Genomic DNA, 19,283 nt, shown 5'->3' on the forward strand with positions numbered 1-19,283 from the left:
AGGTGAGTCTCACTCTTCTGCCCCAGCCAGGCCACCTGGGCCCCAGCCACCTCTGCAAACCTGGGGCAGCCCAGCTCCAAGGGATTCTGAGTGCCCCCACCTAACCCTGCTGCTTCAACAGAGCACTTAGAACACTGCCACCTACCTAACCATGAATGCTGCGTGAGTACTGGTTAAATAAAATATGAGAGGTCTGGAATAATTTACAAGTTACCGGTCTAGTGAATGGGAATGGCAGAGGCATGAGGGGAAGGAGTGGGATCACCAGACACAAGGCAGGAAAAGCTGAGTCCAAGTCACTGGAATGTAAAACTAGACAGAGAATTGGAAAGGTCTGACCAGTTTCTCTCAAATCCCAGGAGGCAGAAAGCTCATCTTAACTACTTTCTACTTCCCCCTGTGATTCCCGTTTCCTCTGTTAGCTCTATCTGCCTGCCACAGCAGTTTCCTCAAATCTTTCCTGCGCTCTTTAAGCTTCTAACTCCCCACCTCACTCCTGTCCCCCAGCAGGATCTTCAGAGAACACACAGAAAAGTGCTCCTTACCTTCCAGCCTTCATGCCCATCAGTTTCCTGCCCACACACCTCTGCTCTCCTCCGGGAGGTACTATTCTTACCATCAAAACAATGCCCCAGGATCACAGTGGGCTCCGAGTTCTCCAGGAAGGTCCCCAGTCCAGCAAGCCCTCCTGCATCCTCAACACTGTCCAGTGATGCTCCTTCCCACCTCCATTTACGCTCGCTCAAGGTTCTCATACATGTTAAAGAATGTCTTCTCTGGACCTCAGATTCCCTCTGCAGCTATTTTTCACTTTCCTGTAATAGCCAAATTTTAGGAAGATTTGGCCCCAAACTTACTCTGCCCCTTCACCTCACTTTCTCATGAACACACAACGAGCTGGCTTCACTTATCCTCTCCCCTCCCAACTGACACTCGGTGACCTTGGCTACCACCTCTGATCTGAAACACTTTCTGTTTTCGTGCCATGCTCTTTGGGTTTTCCTCCAAACCAGTCCGGTGGCATCCTCTCTGCTCTTGAAACAGTGTTCTACTCCCTTAAATGTTCACATTCCTCGGAGTTTTGTTCTCTGAGCATTTGTCACTATTAGCAGTGATGAGGGGGTGGGGGTGTGCTCCTAAAACTACAAAACCTCCTACATAAGGGCTGAGCCCTATAAAGTCCTCATTACTGGTGGGAGATGATTACCACCCAGGCAGGGAAAAAGCAACCACTTCTCTGCCTCTACATACCCACACCCTTGACCACTTGAGAGCAATCTCATCTATTCCTGGGCTGGACCACAAGTGCTAACCTCTGAGTCTTAGTCTATAGACCAGTTCCTTCTCCTAAATGTCAGATCCATGCCTCAAACACTTGATGCTCTCCTCAAACTTAAGACCAAAACGAAATTCATCACTTTATACCCTGGCCCAATCTTCTTTTCTCCATCATTTTTCATTTCAACGAATGGTGCCACCATCACCTAGTTTCCAAGGCCAAAGTCTTCACTCTCCTTGGCCCCTTTTTCTGCCTCACAGGCCGACCTCCTAAACAATCTTCTCTCATTACCACCACCCCAAAACCTTCTCTTAGTCAATACTTCTGGCCCACGTGAGCCAAATACCACTACAGACCCCAAGAATACAGCAGTGAACAAATCAAGCTTAATCCCAGTGGGAGGAGACAGGCAAACAAATAAATAAAAGGCCAAAATAATTTCAGACTTGATCAAGCTGGGTGATGTGATGGGACACAACTTTAGACAGAGACAGTCAGAGAAAATCTCCCAGAAAAGGAAACCTTTAAACTGAACCTGAAAGACATACAAGTATCACACAGATCTGTGAGGTGGTGAGCTCCCAACAGACGGAGGAGCCAAGTGTAAAGGTCCTAAGGCAGAAATGAACTTCAGGTGTTCAGAATGGGGTGGGAGGGGGGGTGGGGATCAACGAGGCTGGAATTTAGAGAGTAAGGAGGTGGCCACAGCAGATGGGCTCACAGGGAGACAGGGGTCAGACAGGCCCTAGCTGGCCACCATGAAAGCAATGGAAAGCTACTGGAGGATTGTAGGAAGACAACTGACATAACCCAATTTGAATTTTTAAAGGTCACTTTAGCTGATAAGTGGAAAAAATGGTTTGGGAGGAGGCCAAAAATAGGGGGTTAGAACAGCAGTCAGGAGGCTAAAATACAGTCCAGACAAGAGGAGATAGTGCTTGAGATAGGAGGAAACAAATTCAGGATATTTTTTGGACATACAGTGAACAGAACTTGCTGGGACATTAAATGTTGAGAGTGGGAGACAGGGGAAGGAATCTAGGACAATTCCTAGGTTGTTTGTAGGTATAATTTACACACAGTAAAATTACATACAGTATATGGATTCAATCAGATTTGATGACTGCCTATCAAGACTCAGAATATTTCCATCACTCTACAAAGTTCTCTCCTGTCCCCTCCCAGTCAATCCCCTTCCACTCAAGAAGCAACCACTGATCTGATTTCTAGTATCACAGACCACTTCTGCCTGTTCAAGAAGGTCTTATAAACGGAATCATCCATTATGTATTTTTTTGTGCCTGGTTTTTCACTCAGCATTAATACCTGTGAGACTCACCCTTACTACGTGTCTCGGTAGTTTGTTCCTTTTTACTGCTGAGCGTCCACTGCATGAAAGTAACAGTTTGTTTATCCATTCTCCCACTGATGGACAGCTGGACTACTACAGTTTCTGGCTACCATGAATAAAGCTGCTTCACATTAACATTCTTGTATAAGGCTTATCTGTGAACATGTATTTGCATTTCTCTTGGATAAAGACCTAGAAATGGAACTGCTTGGTCACAGGGTAGCCATACATTCAGCTTCTGAAGAAACTTCCAAAGAGTTTTCTAAAGTGGTGGCATCACTTTATATTCTCATCAGCATTAGATGTGCCTTGTGGCCGCCTGACTCCTAGTGTTCTGCTTGAAGAGGTGGAGTTCTAGGCCACAACCAAACTCTCGGTCTGTCAGCTCTTCAAACACATTTCTGTATCTCTTTGCTAGACCTTTATAGATGGACTCTAAGGACACTTTTCCTCCTTATTCCATCATCCCCTTTGCTGCCTGTCTCATGCTATTTATTCATTCAACAAATATCCTGAAGGGTGAGAAAAAGGCTGGCCTGGCCAGAGTGTTCGAGGCAGAGCAAGTGGCATATGAAGAAGTCCCCCAGGTGGTAAAGAGCTGGGTGCCTTCGGGAGACTTGAAAGTGAATGCGGCTGGGGGACAGCAAGGAGGGGAGGTCAGGGAGGCGGGCAGGGCCCAGGGTACCGAGGGCCTTGTGAGAAAGGGGAAGGAGCTGGGACAGTCTTCCGAGCGCTAGGAGAAACCGTGAAGCTTTTAAGTGGAGGAAAGACAGGCAACTCTTGGCCATGCCAGGCAAAGTAGAGGAGACGCGAACAGGACTGGAAATGGAGAGGCCACGCTGAGAGGCAATCAGGGTGTGCCAGGTAGGAGATGATGGCGGCTCAGAGGGCAGTGGCAGGAGAGCAGACAGACTCCAGTCACGGTACAGAAACGGCACTGACTTGGCGATGGGGGACACGTAGAGGGTGGTGAGAGAAAGGGAGGTCGCTAACCCGGGAAGATGGGGGGCCGGTAAAGCCACTTACTGAGAAGGGGACAGATGAAGGACAAAGAGCTTTCAAGGAATACGTGTTCAGTTTTGGACTTGGGAAGCTCAAGTTACCGGTAACATAGACAAGCAGTGGTGTCAAGCCGGAGCTGGAGGGTCCAGGAGAGACCTGGCTGAACTTATCAATCGGCTCACGGATAACCATGAGCACCTGGGGATATCCGAGAGCACCCAGGGAGAAGGCACACCAAAATACGAGGCTGCAGACAACACCGACGGTCAAGCAGAAGGAGGGAGCCGCAGGGTGGGAAGGAACAGATGAGAGAAAAGCGGGTGGATGAGGAAGTAAGTGGTCCTCTTCCGAGAAGCTGCTTCCGACCTTTCAAGTTAGGGTTACACATCTTGGTAGAGCCCCTTGTACTCCCTTCATCAGAGCACATCTGACACCCCTGCTTCTGTGCCTTCTCTGCCAGGCGGTGTCTGAGACAGGGGAGTGTACTCTAAACCAGATACACTCAGTAGGAACCAGCCCTGCTCTAGTCCGGCGTCTTGACACAGCACGACGTTGGTGTAACGGACCGCTACCATCCGCTGAGTAGCATCTATAGATCGTACACCCCACCGTACACTTTGTCTATTTTCATTCCTTTTCCCAATAGCTCCGAGAAAGTATATTTCCATTTTACAGATGAACAAACTGTGGCTAGGGTAAAATGCCCAAAGTCACCGCTAGTAAGTGACGGAGCCAGAGGGAAGACACACATCCTCTGTCACGTGCTCTGCTGCCTCCATAAAGTCCCCATCGTGTGGACTCTTTACAGCAGGAGTGCCCCCTCACATTCCTGCCAAAGGTATACAAAAGCTGCCCCCAGGTCACTGGCCCACCAGAGCGCTAAGTCAGGGAGATGCCAGGGAAGAATCCCTGCTCGTCAGGCACACAGAATAATCTCCAGGCTCCCAGAGGGTGCTTCTGAATGTAGAAGCAAAATCTCCCATGACACCAGGGTCTCAAGGTGAAAAAAAAAAACAAAAAACAAAAAACAAAACAGGACTCCTAGGGCTTTTTAACTCTTTAATTTTAGAACTTAATTTAGCCACATTTCAGAAATTTCCCACTACTTCTATTTTTTTTTCATTTTTTTAATGTTTTTTTTTTTTTTAATTTATTTTCGAAGGAGAGAGACAGAGCATGAGCAGGGGAGGGGCAGAGAGAGAGGGAGACACAGAATCTGAAACAGGCTCCAGGCTCCGAGCTGTCAGCACAGAGCCCGACGCAGGGCTCGAACCCAGGTCACGCAGGTCACAAACCGCGAGATCATGACCTGAGCCCAAGTCGGACGCTCAACCTACTGAGCCACCCAGGTGCCCCTCACTACTTCTAAAGGGCCTTACTCTAACTTCACAACTAATGCAGAACGTGGCGGCATCCTTTCCAGACCAAGACATGATCAGGATGAGATTATGTCTCGGTGGAGCCTGAGAAACCAATACTATGTATTTGTGTGAAAACTAACGGTACGGTATTCTTTATTTTCCATACTCTGCTTTTTAGATAAATGTACTGTCTTTGCCCTGACTTCTTTTTTTTTTTTTTTTTTTTTTTCAACAATTATTTATTTTTGGGACAGAGAGAGACAGAGCATGAACGGGGGAGGGGCAGAGAGAGAGGGAGACACAGAATCGGAAACAGGCTCCAGGCTCTGAGCCATCAGCCCAGAGCCTGACGTGGGGCTCGAACTCACGGACCGCGAGATCGTGACCTGGCTGAAGTCGGACGCTTAACCGACTGCGCCACCCAGGCGCCCCTGCCCTGACTTCTTAAATTCGGAACTACACAGGTTTTTTCCTAAGTGGGTACAATAATACACAGAGGTTTCCTTTCTTTATCCAATCAGGAGCAACTGTTAACTATCAATCCTCTGGTGAGGGCATGGGCTACGGGGGAAAGAACACTAGCTTAGCTGGCAAAGAACAGGGTCGCAGCCTTGACTCTGTCCGTGTAAAGCATCAGCATCTCTCCAGAGCTATAAAGCCAAAGAGCTAGACTAGCTAATGTCTTAGGATTCTTTCAGGTCTCTATAAAATTCTACAATTAGAGAGCATAGAAAGGGTGAGTGAAGGTACTAGGACACGGCAGGCTAGCTGGGAAAGGCTGGCAGGACGAACCCTTCAGGCTACGATTAAGTTAACAGCCAGTCTGAACTGCACTCTTTCCTTCCCTGCCAGCGCTCCCCCCCACCACGCCCCCCAACTGTGAGCTATCCTTGTCGCCCTCAACAGCCCCCAACCCAAGTTCCACTCAGTCACTTGGGATTCTCCATTTGTTGCAATACCTAGCCAAGTACCCTGTATACAGATGTCACTAATATTTGCTGGCTTCATTGGAAGCTTTAACAAAATATGATGATTACAACACCCCCAATCCAATTTCCCAACAAAGAAACATAAACACAACTAAAGGATGTTTCTAATAATGCCTAGCACTCATCAATATAACACATCTCTACTTTTTTTTTTTTTAATCAGAACAACTACCCTTTACAAAGGGTGATCACTTCTTTCTTTCCTGCCCCTTACAGGATACCACTAATGATCCATCCTAAGTTCTTTTGAGCCAAGTCCCCATTCACAAGCATGAAGATATAAACAGAGGAAAGATTTCCACCAACCCACTTCTATTCTTTGGATTAACGTCTCAAGATGCTCAGGGCTAAAGCAAATTATTTACTTTGTTTAATGCCATTTTCATCCATCCCACAGATCAAGTCCGACTGCCCTGCTGGCAAAAAAGGCTTCAGAAGAGGAGACATCTTCTACTCTCACTAGCATACCCTGAGTCACTATCATGTCTTTTTGTTCTCTTCGTAGCTATCACCTCCAGACATTCTTATTTAGTCAATGTTTACAGCCCAACTTCAGAGCAGTTTCCTTTTCTATTTTGCCCGCCACTGCATCCCCCATGCTTAGAAAAGTGTCTATAAATACCTGTTAATGAAAACTGGAACATACACAGAGGGCTTCAGTCCTCATTCAGGAATGTGATGTTCAAACATGGAAACCACCTTCCCATCAGGCTGGCATTCAAGTGTTCCAATGAACTTTCACTCTTTCCTACAGGACAGCTCTCATGTGCACATGACAATAAGGATATTTTCCCCTATAGCTAATGTTTTCTCTTTCTTAACTTCCCCACAATGAAGCATCAGATAACAAGCCACAGATAAACCAATAAGTCACTTTTTAGTTGATCTTCCTGCTGGGTTTCACACATCACCTACAAAGCAAACACAGCTCTAACGCAGAAAGTACTGATTGTGTTTGTCACCATGAGAACCTTTTCACCCATACTGCAGGCATCACAGGTATTAAGAGGACTTTAAGCAGCCTAACTAATAATAAAAAAGCCATCCAGTCTAAGTACAATGTAACCAAATTATGCTCTATGAAAGCCTTGACTTCCTTATATTTCAAATGTGTAACTTTGGTGTACGGTTATACTCCAACATAAATAGGGTTTTTACCGTTTTGCTTTATTTTGTTACTTTTACCTCCACAAAAAGAAAATGAACACACCAGAGTCAGAAACCCCAGACAGATCTAATGAGCACTAAGGTGCCTTGAATACAAGCACCCATGAGGAAGAGTGCTTAAGGCATATGGGGGACGGTCTTTTGTAACTGTATCTTTTGAGTCCCATCTGGTCAAACAGAGCGGTCACCACATAGTATGATTCCTGTGCGGTAGCACAGACCGGAAAAGAGACAGCCCCTTACCTGTGATATCATTCTTTGAGCTGATACAAGAAGTTTCCAGCTCAAGACAGAATGGCAGAATTGGGAATGAAAGAGAGACGTTTTTTTTTAAATGTTTGAGAAAGGGAGTGCGAGAGGGGGAGGTACAGCAAAAGAGGGGGACAGAGGATCTGAAGCGGGCTCTGAGCTGACAGCAGCCAACCAGACACAGGGCTAGAACTCACGAACCATGAGATCATGACCTGAGCCGAAGTCAGACGCTCAACCGAGTCACCCAGGTGCCCAGAAAAAGAATTTTTTTACATTCTATCTCAGGTACACTAATAAAATTGACTAGGTATAGGGAAAGTGAAAGTTTACAAAACTCCCAGGGGGTCACTAAACCAGAGTCTGGTTTGGTGGCATGGTTGCAAAAATCATGCTTTCCACTACTCTGCCCAAGCCCAGATTTCCATTTTGTTATAACTTAAAAAAATAAATAAATAAAAAATAAATAGGGGTACCTGGGTGTCTCAGTCAACTGAGCATCTGACTTCAGCTCAGGTCGTGATCTTGTGGTTCGTGGGTTTGAGCCCCACGTTGGGCTCGCTGCTGTCAGCCTGTCAGCACTTGAGCCTGCTTTGGATCCTCTGTCCCCCTCTCTCTCTGCCCCTCCCCTGCTTGTGCTCTCTCGTGCTCGCTCTCAAAAAATAAATAAAACGTTAAACAAACAAAAGAATGGGCAAAGCATGAAGTATGGATTCCAAGGCCAATCCACCACCAGCTGATCTGTGCCTTGAGCAGGCAAGGAGCTGTAACAGATCTAGTAAAGGCTTTGGAGCCAAGGGGAGGACAGTCACATCCACTCTCTGACCCTCACTAGCCGTGACCTCTCAGGAAAAAACAGAGCTCATTTACTTCTCAGGTCTGCTGGGTAGATTTTTACAAGACAAGTTAAAATACCTTGGACAGAACCTAGCACACTGGATTTAAAAAAAACAACAAAAAAGCCCACTCAAATGTTAGCGTCCTTTCCTATCCATATGAAGAACAAGCTACACTCACCAGAAGTCCAAGTTTAATTTCTTGGTCTAGATAGACATGATTTCAATTCCATTTCATGAAATTAAAAAAAAAAAAAAAAAGTATACCATTAAAAGGTTATGGAACCTAAAACCCATGTCTCCTAACATCCTGCTCCCTTGGCAACCTTCTCTCTCTCTCTCTCTCTCTCTCTCTCTCTCTCTCTCTCTCAATTCTCTCTCTCTCTCTCTCTCTCACAAATTAACTCTACAGAATAAGGACTTTATAATAATCTTTTCCTTGTTAAGTGTAAGTTATAATGCAGAAGTAAACACATGTGAGTATGAAAACTACTTATAACTTAAGTAGCCAGGATTTGTAAAATCCCACACCAAACCCAAGGTCATATTTCAAATACCAACACAAAATAAATTATTTATTTTGAGAAACTCCAAATAATCTGTGTAGCCATATAAAAGTGTCTGCCTATTGTGTGACAGGCCTGGTGTTAACACACGAGAAAAATTCTACCAGTCCATCTCCAGAGTCAACATTAGGAGCACACCTCCCAATGCTGAGAAGACCCTTCGTGAATCTGTACAGACTGAATAAAAAAGTGACCGAGGGCATATTACACCACATTAGGCACATGTCCTTCCAGCATCACAGTACCAGAAATTTAAGACCAACAAGGCCAAGGCTGAGGATGGTCTAGAAGGGCTAAGTCGTCAAAAGCATGGCCTAAGGCTCTCACACACCATAAAATCAGTGAAACTAATTGGGGTTCTGCAGCATCTGAGAGGAAGCATCCGGCTACCATTAAGGAATAAATTGGGGATGCAAATAATTAGTGCACCCCGAGGTGACAGTTAATCCCACGAGCACACCATCTCACAGGAGGTATTAGGGAATTCCTCCTTATCCCTACTCGGAGGGTACTGAGGTTGGAAATTTCAAAAATTAGCCAAATGCAAACATCCCATCAAAGAATTTCAAGTAAGGTCCCTCCACAATCCCCTGCAGAAACAGACCCTGGAATTCCTTCCAGCCAAGCAACTTACACGGCCCCAAACACACCTGCATTCTCTACACTTCCAAGTAGTCAAACTTTCTCCGAAATCTTTCTCCTGATAACTTCTCTTTGCACAAAGACAAAAAAAACATAAGGCATCTTCAGCACAGACTGTAATACGACACACTTTGAGAAGCACAGAACAGAATCTGAGGTTTGAAGAAAAATTATCATTGTAACCAAGTTTTATGCTCTGTTGCAGAAGGAAGAGGCTGGAAACTAAAAAGCGGGACAGGATCTTAAAGGCCAGGTAAGAAACATCCTGCATTTCTCAAGAAGGCTGCCTGTGACTTAAACAAAAGCACAAGATAGGAAACCAAAAACAAACCAAGAGGAAAAACAACAACAACAACAACAACCCAAAAACAACAACAATAAATAAAACCCTACCCAAAACCACTGTAGTGTTTGACCCGGAAGGGAGTCCTCATTTAACAGATAAGGAAATTGAAGGCTTGAGAGGATAGGTAACTCGGCCAGGGTTACAGTTTATTTGGGAGCAAAGCTGGAAGCAGATTCCTGGTCTCCCAGGTCGGACTTCGGAGCAGCTTCTTATTCCACCATGTAAGACGTTCCGCTGCCACCCTAAGTAAGATGTTTTATGAAAGTCTTCACTGAGGCTGTTAACATAAGGGTCCAATTATCATTCAAAGATCTGCCTGTTAGATAATAGCTCGAAAATTCCATCCATTTTACAGCAGTTACCAGAGTCATCTAATCTTGGAGGGGGAGAAAAAGCAAAGAGGAAAAGGGGGGGGGGGGGGAGTCCTAACGCTGATCTGTCCCCTAAGGGCAAACTCAAGGGACGCTTACAGACAGGCAGACAGCGCTAGCACCCACAACCACGAAAACAGACAATAATCCCCACCCACAGGCCCAGGAAAACGACCGCTCCTCGGCACCCCTCCCCACCCCCAACACACTAAATTCCACTCCCATCCCGGCGCAGGGGGGACATTCCACCTCCTGCCGCTGCCAGAGCGAGCTGGGCCGGACGGACCACTCTCCTTCCACCACCACTCCCCCGCCCCAAAAGAGACGAGGAGCTGCAGCCTCAGGCCCCCAAACGGGCGCTCGCTCGCACCCGGGACTACCGGATCAAACACCGGCCCCGCTCCCCGCGGCGGGGGAGGCGGACAAAACCCCACGCAGGAAGTGTGTCCCGCGCTCCGCTCCCCGCCAACCCCCCCGCGCCGGGACCTTGCGCCCCGCCAGCCGGTACCTGTCCTCCGCCCCCAACAGGCGAGAAGCTGCGGCGTCCACATGGCTTCAGGTGTTCACATGGCAATAAACGGGCCCCCGTCCCTCCCGCGGCAGGGCGCGCTCCGACTCCCGGTGCCGCTCCCGTCCCAAGCCCAGCCCTCGCCCGCCGGCCTCGCCCCCAGCCGCCACCGAGAGGCGAGCGCCGCGGGACGCCGGGGGCTGCCAGGGGGTCTCGGGGTGGGCGGCGCTGACCCCGCGAACCCCTGGGCGCCGCCCGCTCACACCCGCCGCCTTTGCACCCGAGGCCGCGACGGGCAGGTACCTTCCCGCGACACCCTCAGGCTGGGACTGGTGCCCAAGCCCCGCCGGACTCTCAGGCCAGACCGAGACCCCTCAGCGCCCAGATGCCAGGCCGGGCCCCTGCCCCTCCGCACCCCAAGGCCAGGCCAGGCCAGGCCGCTCCTCTCTGCGCTCCTCGGTCGGGCCAGGCAGGGACATTCCCCTCAGCACCCGGTGCCCCGGCCTCGGAGTCGAGGGGGCTCAGCACTCCCAGGTCGGCCGGGCCAGGACCTCTGCCCCCAGCCCCCGAGGCCGGACACCCCGGCCTGGCCCCAGCCCCTCAGCCCTGCCCCCTGCCCCTCCCCCTCAGGCCCGGGAGGCGGTTACCTGCGGGAGCCCCCCGCCCGGTCCCTCGGCCTCGGCCGGGGGCGGGAGGGGAGGGAGCGGCGGCGGCGGCGGCGGCGGCGGCGGCGGCGGGCGGCGCTGCGCGAGGTGGGGGTGGGGGAGCCTCCGCCGCCTCCAGCTCGGGCGCCCGGGCCGGCGGCGGGGCGGGCCGGGGCCGTGGCCCCTCGAGCCTCGCTCCGGCCCGCGCGCTCGCTCCCCGGTCAGGCACGCCTCAGGGCGGGCTCCCCCGGCGGAGGCCGCGGCCGCCTCGCAGGGGCCGAAAGCGGCTCGGCTCCGGGTTTTTTCTCTCCATTCTCCCAACACACAGGAAATAACAGAGCGTCAGGTGACGGCGCGCGGCCAATGGGGAGGCTCCGGGCCGCGGCGCGCGGGCGGGCGGGAGGGCGCGCGGCGGGGCGGTGCGCGCGGCGGGGGCGGGGCGGCAGGGGGCGGGGCCGGCGGGGGCGCGCGTGCCCACCCGCGTGCGGCGGCGCCGAGGCCTGCGCGCGTGGGGCCGGGGCCACGGAGACCCCAGCCTGGCGGCTGGGGTCACGCGGGGTCCCCCGAGGCAGCAGCCCGGCGCCGCGCGTGCAGCTCGCCGCTCGCACAGTGCCATCTTGGCCGGCGGCTCCGGGCCGTCCGGGGAGTGGCCGCGAGCCAACTTTCTGGGGAGTTGGTGGCCCGGAATCTCTCCCTGGGATTTCTGGAGTTCCCTAGAGCCTCCAACGCCTGAATCGCGCCTTTGGCATCCGAGGGAGCCCGCGGGCAAGGGCCTGGTCTCCTCCGGGCAACCTGCTTAGTGGGGCCGGGCACGGGGGCAGCTCCTGACCGCCAAGCGCCCTCGGCCCGGCAGGCCTGGTTCACTTGCCTCCTCCGCCCCTTAGCGCCGCGTGCCCTTGGATGAATGACTTAGGCTCTCTAGATAACAGATAACTTCCTCAGTTTCCTCCGCAAAAAAAGCGAGGCGCTGGGAGGCCCACCAACCTCGCATGTAAAATACATACTCACCGAGTGCCAGTTCCCCTTCGCCTGTGGCGGCATTAAAACGCTGCAACGCCTGGCTGGCTGGACCCAGGGTCCAGAATTAATTTGGAGATAAGGTGGAGGATTTGCGGTGCCAAGGCCTCAGGCCGTTCCCAGTCTTCCTTTACAAACCTCATGTATGTTTTATGGAGCAAAGCAACGGCTTGGCTTTTTTTTTTTTTTTTTTTTAAAGAAAATCTCAGTTGTAGAACCACCACTGAGATGTTTGTTTGTTCCCTGTGACCCACCGCTATCAAGAGAGAGGCGGCCAGTGGGGGTGAGATGTATTTAGAGTGTTTGTGATCTTACTTCTGACTCACCCAGAGACCTGGCCAAATTCTCTTCTCACTCTGGGCCTCAGTTTCCCATTGGTATAATCTGAAGGAGGAGAGTTTGAACTTGATGTCCCTAATGTTGGCTGAAATTGCTGATTCTAAATTAAGCCCCCATCTGCCCTAGATGTTAGGGGAGTATGTGGCTTCCTTTCCTGAAGCAACCCAACTTGAAAGTAAATTGGAATTGGAAGAGCGCTTTGGGCAGCAGGTGGAGGCTGATAGGAACCAGGTGTGGCCTGGGACCCAGATTTCAGTATATCTGAGGTGCAAAGCTCCCCTGGGCCTGGACCTACCCTTTCCCCTCTAGCCTCACCTAGCCAGAAATGTAAAACGTTTTGCCTTGCCTTGGGCCACCCAAGGAGGGTCCCCGGCTGCAGCAACACCTGCCCCCCCAGTGAAGGGATCAGGGGCAGGGCCTCAGTTGGTTCTGGCACCCCTAGGAGGATGTGGTCGGGGAAGGCAGTGATTTTTCCTGGCTTCTGTCCAGTTTCACAAAGTGGGGGCTGGCTCCGATGTGGGTCAGGGCTATTCTTGGAGACTTGATTCCCCAACACCTCCTGCATGCCAAGCGGGGTGTCCGGCTCTTCTGGGACAGAGCTGAAGAGGCTGCTAGGCCCTGCCCTCTGGCTGTTCCATTGTTCTGCGAGTTTCATTTTCAAATTCGTTGGCACTAAGACTTACTTAGAAGACGAGTGCTGGCTTCTGCTTGGGTCAGGGCTGCAGAGGGAAAGGATGGGGGGACTCCCAGCACAGACCCATGTTTTCTGGACAACGTGGAAGGACGCAGGGGAGCTTTCTAAACACTGGGTGTTGGGGCACCCTCAGTTTCTTGAGAGAACTCATGAAGGGAAGCCCTTTTCCTTAGTCTCCTGCCTCATCACTCCTTCCTTCCCTTCCCCTCTTCCTCAGCTCACTCAGGTGCCCCCAGGAGACTAAAACATGAATGTATGGTGATGAACTGTGCAGAGAGCCTCATTCAGAAGGGAGGGAATGCAGACAGAGGACCTGAGTCCAGGATCTTGTTTGCTCCTGCCTCGAGTCCCATCCTGGGACGGACTCTCTAGCCCCCTCCCCACCCCCTTGGACCCTGCCAGAACACTGCCCAGCCAACCTCCACCTGGAAACTTCCCCAGTCCTAGGGCCAGGCCAGCCAGGACCTCTTCACCCCTGGTGGCCCGTCACTGTTCCTTTTAGAACCATTTGGAAAAAGAACGTGCGGGCATTATGGCCCACAGACACATAAGGGTTATTGCTCTTGGGCTGCGTGGCCTTAGACAAGCCACTTCACCTCTCTGAGCTCTGGTTTCCTCAGCTGTAAAATGGGGATAGTATGACCTCACTTACAAGGTGTCATGGGAACCTAAAGAGATCTGCGTAAAGAAGTCAGTACAGGGCACCTGGGTGGCTCAGTCGGTTAACCATCCCACTCTTGGTTTTGGCTCAGGTCATGATCTCACGGTTTCTTGGGTTTGAGGCCCGCACCGGGCTCTGTGCTGACAGCGTGGAGCCTGCTTGGGATTCTGCCTCCCATTCTCTCTGCCCTTCCCCCACTCGCCCTGTCTCTGTCCGTCTCAAAATAAATAAACTTAAAAAGAGAGAGAGAGACAATTCAGTACAATACCAGGCACATATTAACTACAGTTCTACGATATGGCCACAACATGACACATGAGCAGACTGAGGCTCAGAAAGGGCAAGTGACTGCCCCAGACCCCACAGTGGCCGGAGCCCAATAACTGGGGATCTCCTCTTTGATCACGTTAGAGTACGTCTATTGTTCTCTCCTGTCTCACTTAGAGAATCATGTTTTTCCTACCGCTTTAAGGAAAGGACAGTAGATCGTTTTTTTTTTGTTTTGTTTTGTTTTTTTCTCTTCTCTCCTAGTCTACTCAAAAAATACTTATTGAACTGAATCAGTGGTTTCAATTCCAGAAGCAAAATTAATCCTTTCCCTCCTCCTCCAGTGCAGAGATGGCTTTCGGAAACCCTGTGTCACTCCCTTTATTACAAACTCTTCTGCCCTCCTCCAGGCGCCTGGGCCACTCCGGGATTACAAATGGAGCCTTCTGCCTCTAGGTCACTGATTCCGCTACCATCTGTCAGCACGGATTGATTGAGGAGACTGGCCTGCTCGGCAGATCAGTGACTTGTGCGAAGTGAGCCGGGTGTCAGTGCCTTCAGCGGCAGGCGGGTGGCCTTTCCCTCCCTCTCTGGCTCTGAGGCACACGTGTACCACCCTCACCTTTATCCTTCACCGGTCCCCAGCTCTCCTTCCTCTCTGGAGGTCCCTCCTGCTAACTCTAGCACACCAAGTGGGAAGCCTGGAATGCCGGCTCACGGACCTCCAGGAGACGGCAGTTTGCAAAAGCCTGGGGTTAACAGAGTGAGAAACCCCCCACAGCGTCCTGCAAGGGCGGGGGGGGGGGGGGGCGGTCCCAAGCCAGGCACAAAACAGCAGGAGTGGACAGATCCTTTGTGGACATGCCTTCATTGCACACAGAGCAGTCGGCTGTGTGCTAGGCTGTTAAGTCCTGATGGAGGGAGGGAGGGGCTCAGACACAGCAAGTCCTTCTGGGACAAGGGCAGGGCAGGCTCTAAGGCTAAGGGGATAGGAAAAGCTCCAAACGGGCCCAGGGCATACGAACACACATCAGTGTGTGCGCGGCCACCTGCTGTTCCCAGGAGGGCCTTGCCCGGCGCAGGCACAAGGGAAGGAGCAAGGAGGATGCAGAGGTGGGCGAGGGTGGATTCCTACAGGGCCTTGGCATGAACTTGTTTCACAGGGTCTCACGGTGACTGACCTCTGCTTAGGAGGTGCACTCCTCAATCCTCCCCTCCACCCCAGCCCTCCAGGATCAACGCTGTGGCCCCCTCCTCAGCTCCCACTGGTCGCGTGGCGCCGTTTGTGACTGTATCCATCTCTCCCACAGGGCTGTGCGTATCTGCAGGGCAGGGACAGCCTATGCAGGGCAGGGCACCATATCCATAAAAATGGTAACGATAATCACAGCCCAGAGGGACCCAAGCTTACTGGGAGCAGGCACTGTGAGTTCAGGCTGGTATTGTTATCACCACCACTACAGAGAGGGCCAGGGAGATTCACTGGCCCCAAGTCACATAGCTTGGAAGAGGCCGAGCTGGGATAGGAACCCAGGTCTTTAGAGGCTGCACTCTTAACCACCAAGCTTCCCAGCATTTGAAAAACACTGGACGGGTGCAGACTCAGTCGTAGAGTCCCAAAGTCTACAGGCGGACAGGGAAAGAGATGTGAGAGGGTCTACCGGGTCAGCACCAGTCTTTCCCCACAGTGACACGCCAAAGCCCCAGAGATGGGACAGTCTGCAGGCGACGGGCTCTCAGACCCCACACCCGGAAGATCGCGGCCCGCCCAAGTAGCAGCTGCTGTGCAGCAACTCCCTCCTCCCACAGGTGAGCAGAGAGAAAACACCGGAGGAGACCCAGCTGTGCCACTGGAGGCCCCCTGCAGCCGGGCCACAGGGGAGATCACCCCTCCCACTTGGCACTTCTTTCCCTAGTGGCTCCGCTCTCCCTGGGCAGCCCCTGGCATGACGGCCTAGCACAGGTCACTGAACTAGGGGCCCAGCCTGGTCTCAACAACGTACGTCCTTCAGTAAATCATCCAATGGCTCAGAATCTCCATCTCCCCCTCTGGAAATTGGAATGGGTGGGAGGAGGGGCTGAGTGGTCTGCCTGCCTCCGGGGAGTCGGGTCCCTTTACCTGGGCAACCCCATTCACTCCTCCAAACAGCCTTATGAGGCAGGGACTGTTATCTTCATTGCACAGAGCAGGAAATGGACACGCAGAGATGCTAAGAGATTTGCCTGCGGTCACACAGCGAGCAAGCGACAGAGCTGGAATCTGAACTCAGCCTTCTGCCTCCCCTGAGTCACTTCCAGCACCACAAAGAGTTAAAACAGGATGAAATGATCTAGCGACGGTAGTGACACAAGTGTTCTAAGCACTGCACCTGCATTAACTTGCTTAACCCTTACAACAGCCCTACGGTGTGGACACCGTCACCTTGTTTGGCAGATGAGGAAACTGAGGCACACAGCAGCTAGGAAGGGGCAGGGCTGGAATCAACGCAGGCAGGTTGGGCCGCAGAGCCCCTGCAATCGCTTTATCACACGGTGACAATAGGGAGGTTCCTTTCCGTTGGGATTATTTCTGCTTGAAAAGCTCAAGACTTTTAGCCTCATCACTGCTGGGCTCCACAGGAAGGCAGTGCCACATGCTGAGGCATGCTGGGAAAGGACTTTGTTCCATCCTGTTTTGTTGACATGCTCTTCATTTTAAGCCTGAAGCCCAAGCTTGCTGCAAAGAATTCAAACTGCGGAGAAAAACGCAGCCATGATACGGCCACGACTTCCTGAGCCCCCAGTGCTCCCTGTGCTTGGGGCTCTATGTGTGTCCTCACGTTTAACCTTCACCATGCCCGAACAGCCCCCACCTCACAGCTGAAGAAACTGAAGCCCAGAGTTGCTAACAAGATGCCCAAAGGCACACAGCCTCCAAGCGGAAGATCTGGGACTTGAGAGTCCTGGCTCTTCTGACCACGTGGGCTGTGCCCCCATGGGAGCAAGGAGGTGCCGTCTTGTTTGCTGGGCTTTGACAGAAATGCTTCTGTTCATCTTCTGGCACAGGCCAGTCCCCTCCGTGTCACAATCCCTTGGCCACTGGGAAGGCGCCAGGACACAGGTGTAGGGAGACATAGCTAGGTGCTGCCTTCTGGGTTGGGGAAGCTGAGAAAACGTGGACATGGATGCACCCCTACCCTGCCCCGTCTCCATCTCTCCCTCCAGTGACTCGGGAATGACTGGCCTGCAACCAGGAGGACTGTCTTCTGGAAGCAGTGATGTCGTGTGAGGTTCCCTGTCTCTGCCCTGCGCTCCCTGCTGGCTCTGGAGGACGAGGGACAAGGCACGTGTGTGGTTCCGGAGAAACGGAAAACAGCAGTCGATGGTTTCTCCCAACTCCCAACCGGTCCTTTTGACTGTAGCCTCTGTTCCCGGCACCCCCCTCCCCCGTCCCCATCCCTGCAGCAGACTCATTACAGTGACCCAAAGCCAGCTTCGACCCTCCTGCCCCTGGCTCAAAAAGTTTTCAAAGGGTCCCAAGTGGCTTCAGAATCCTAGTCGATTCTCATTCACCTCGAACGCAGAGCCCTTGTTTGGCCCCAGCTCACTTCTCCAACCCTCCCTCTCACATGTCCCGTTCTGCCTCTTTGCTAAACCAAGTGAGTTGTGTTCCTGCCACGTGCCTCTCTGCTCCCCAAAGCAGGAAGCCCTTCCTTCTTGCCTAGAGACCGAAAGTACGACCTCTTTCAAGACTCACTCAAGGGCCACCACCTCCACGAAGCCTTACCTTAATACTCATCAGAAATTCCCCCCAGAAACATTCACTGAGTCCAAGGGCCCTTGTTGTCACGGGGCTGAGTCCCACCATGGGGCCACTAGAGAGAACGAGTCAACACATAAACAATCCTTTGGTAAAGGTGAGGTGCCCGTTAGTAAGAACGCATGGCAGGTGCACAGAGGGTGTATAATGGGACCCTGGGCATTGGGGATCCAGGGGGGGATTTGAGGCGAGACCTGAAAGATAAGCAGGAGCCATAGGCTGAGGCTGGAAGTGCGGTCCAGGCAGCAGGCACAGCACAGGCAAAGGCCTTGAGGCAGGAGGGAGCAAGTGGATGTGCAGGAAGGGGAAAACGGCCAAGGCAATTTAAGCGAAACGAGAAAGCTGGAGCTGCAGCTGGAAGAAGACTGTGCCGGCCACAAGAGGCACGGGGACTTTATCCCAAGGCAAGAGGGGGAGCCACTGAAACATTCCGAACAGAGGAAACAGTCAGTATTTCATTCATAAATGATCCTGCCAGAGCCCCCGTGGAGATGTGCATCTTCTGAAAAATGCATACTTCTGCGTCCGGCCACCCCTGAACCTCAGGGCATCCGGTCAGGTGGGTATGGAGTCTTCAAATCCTTCCTCCCGGACTGAGCTCTCGAGGGCAGGGCAGACCTCTGGTTATCCCGCACTCGTCCCCAGCACATGCAACTGCTCCAAAAACATTTGTGGAACAAACTAACAACAGACAGAACAAAACACTTACCAGCATTTCCCCTGGAAGGGGCCAGGCTGCCTGAGGGGCCTTCCACGTTCTCTGGAAATCACAAAATTCAAGGGGTTTAGTGAGGCCACTACTCAGGGAGCCCTTGAGAGCAGGGCCAGCATCCCACTGATGTCGGTCGGCATCCAGCATGCATGGCATGGCTCAGGCATCTGCCCGTGACCGTCTCACGAGATGACCAGAAACAGAACCGAAAGATCTCGACGGCCGTAAGGTGCTTTTGAGCTTACAAACTACATTTCACAGGAGCGGTCTCACAGGGGGTCAACCCTCTCCGGGAGGGTATATGGTTATTGCCCCCTTTTACAGATGAGGAAACTGAGGCCCAGGAAAGGAAGGGACCCTGGCAAATTGTGCCAAAGCCGAGTCTAGAACCTGACAACAATCAGGCTACTTATGGCCCCGTGGGGGTAAGAAAGCTCTCCAGAAATTTCTTTTAAACATGTTTCAAAATGACATATTTCATCA

At 51.9% G+C, this 19,283-nt stretch overlaps 1 protein-coding gene across 7 annotated transcripts in view; it reads right to left on the reverse strand.

Moving 5' to 3' along the window:
* Nucleotides 1–18,847, reverse strand: part of TCF20 (transcription factor 20) — a 111,390-nt gene extending 92,543 nt beyond the window's left edge. For 4 of the 7 annotated variants that reach the window (XM_023257551.2, XM_045062460.1, XM_019835666.2 and 1 more), the window contains exon 1: nt 18,798–18,840. In XM_023257551.2, the coding sequence (XP_023113319.1) occupies nt 18,798–18,803 (6 nt within the window). In that variant the 5' untranslated portion in view covers nt 18,804–18,840. Of the gene's footprint in view, nt 1–10,667; nt 11,224–11,314; nt 11,647–18,797 lie in introns of those variants that run through there. The other 3 variants (XM_045062461.1, XM_045062462.1, XM_045062463.1) reach the window with 3 other exon arrangements.
* Nucleotides 18,848–19,283: the final 436 nt, after the last annotated feature.

Source organism: Felis catus, chromosome B4, assembly GCF_018350175.1.
Source record: "Felis catus isolate Fca126 chromosome B4, F.catus_Fca126_mat1.0, whole genome shotgun sequence".
NCBI classification, from domain to species: Eukaryota; Metazoa; Chordata; class Mammalia; order Carnivora; family Felidae; genus Felis; species Felis catus.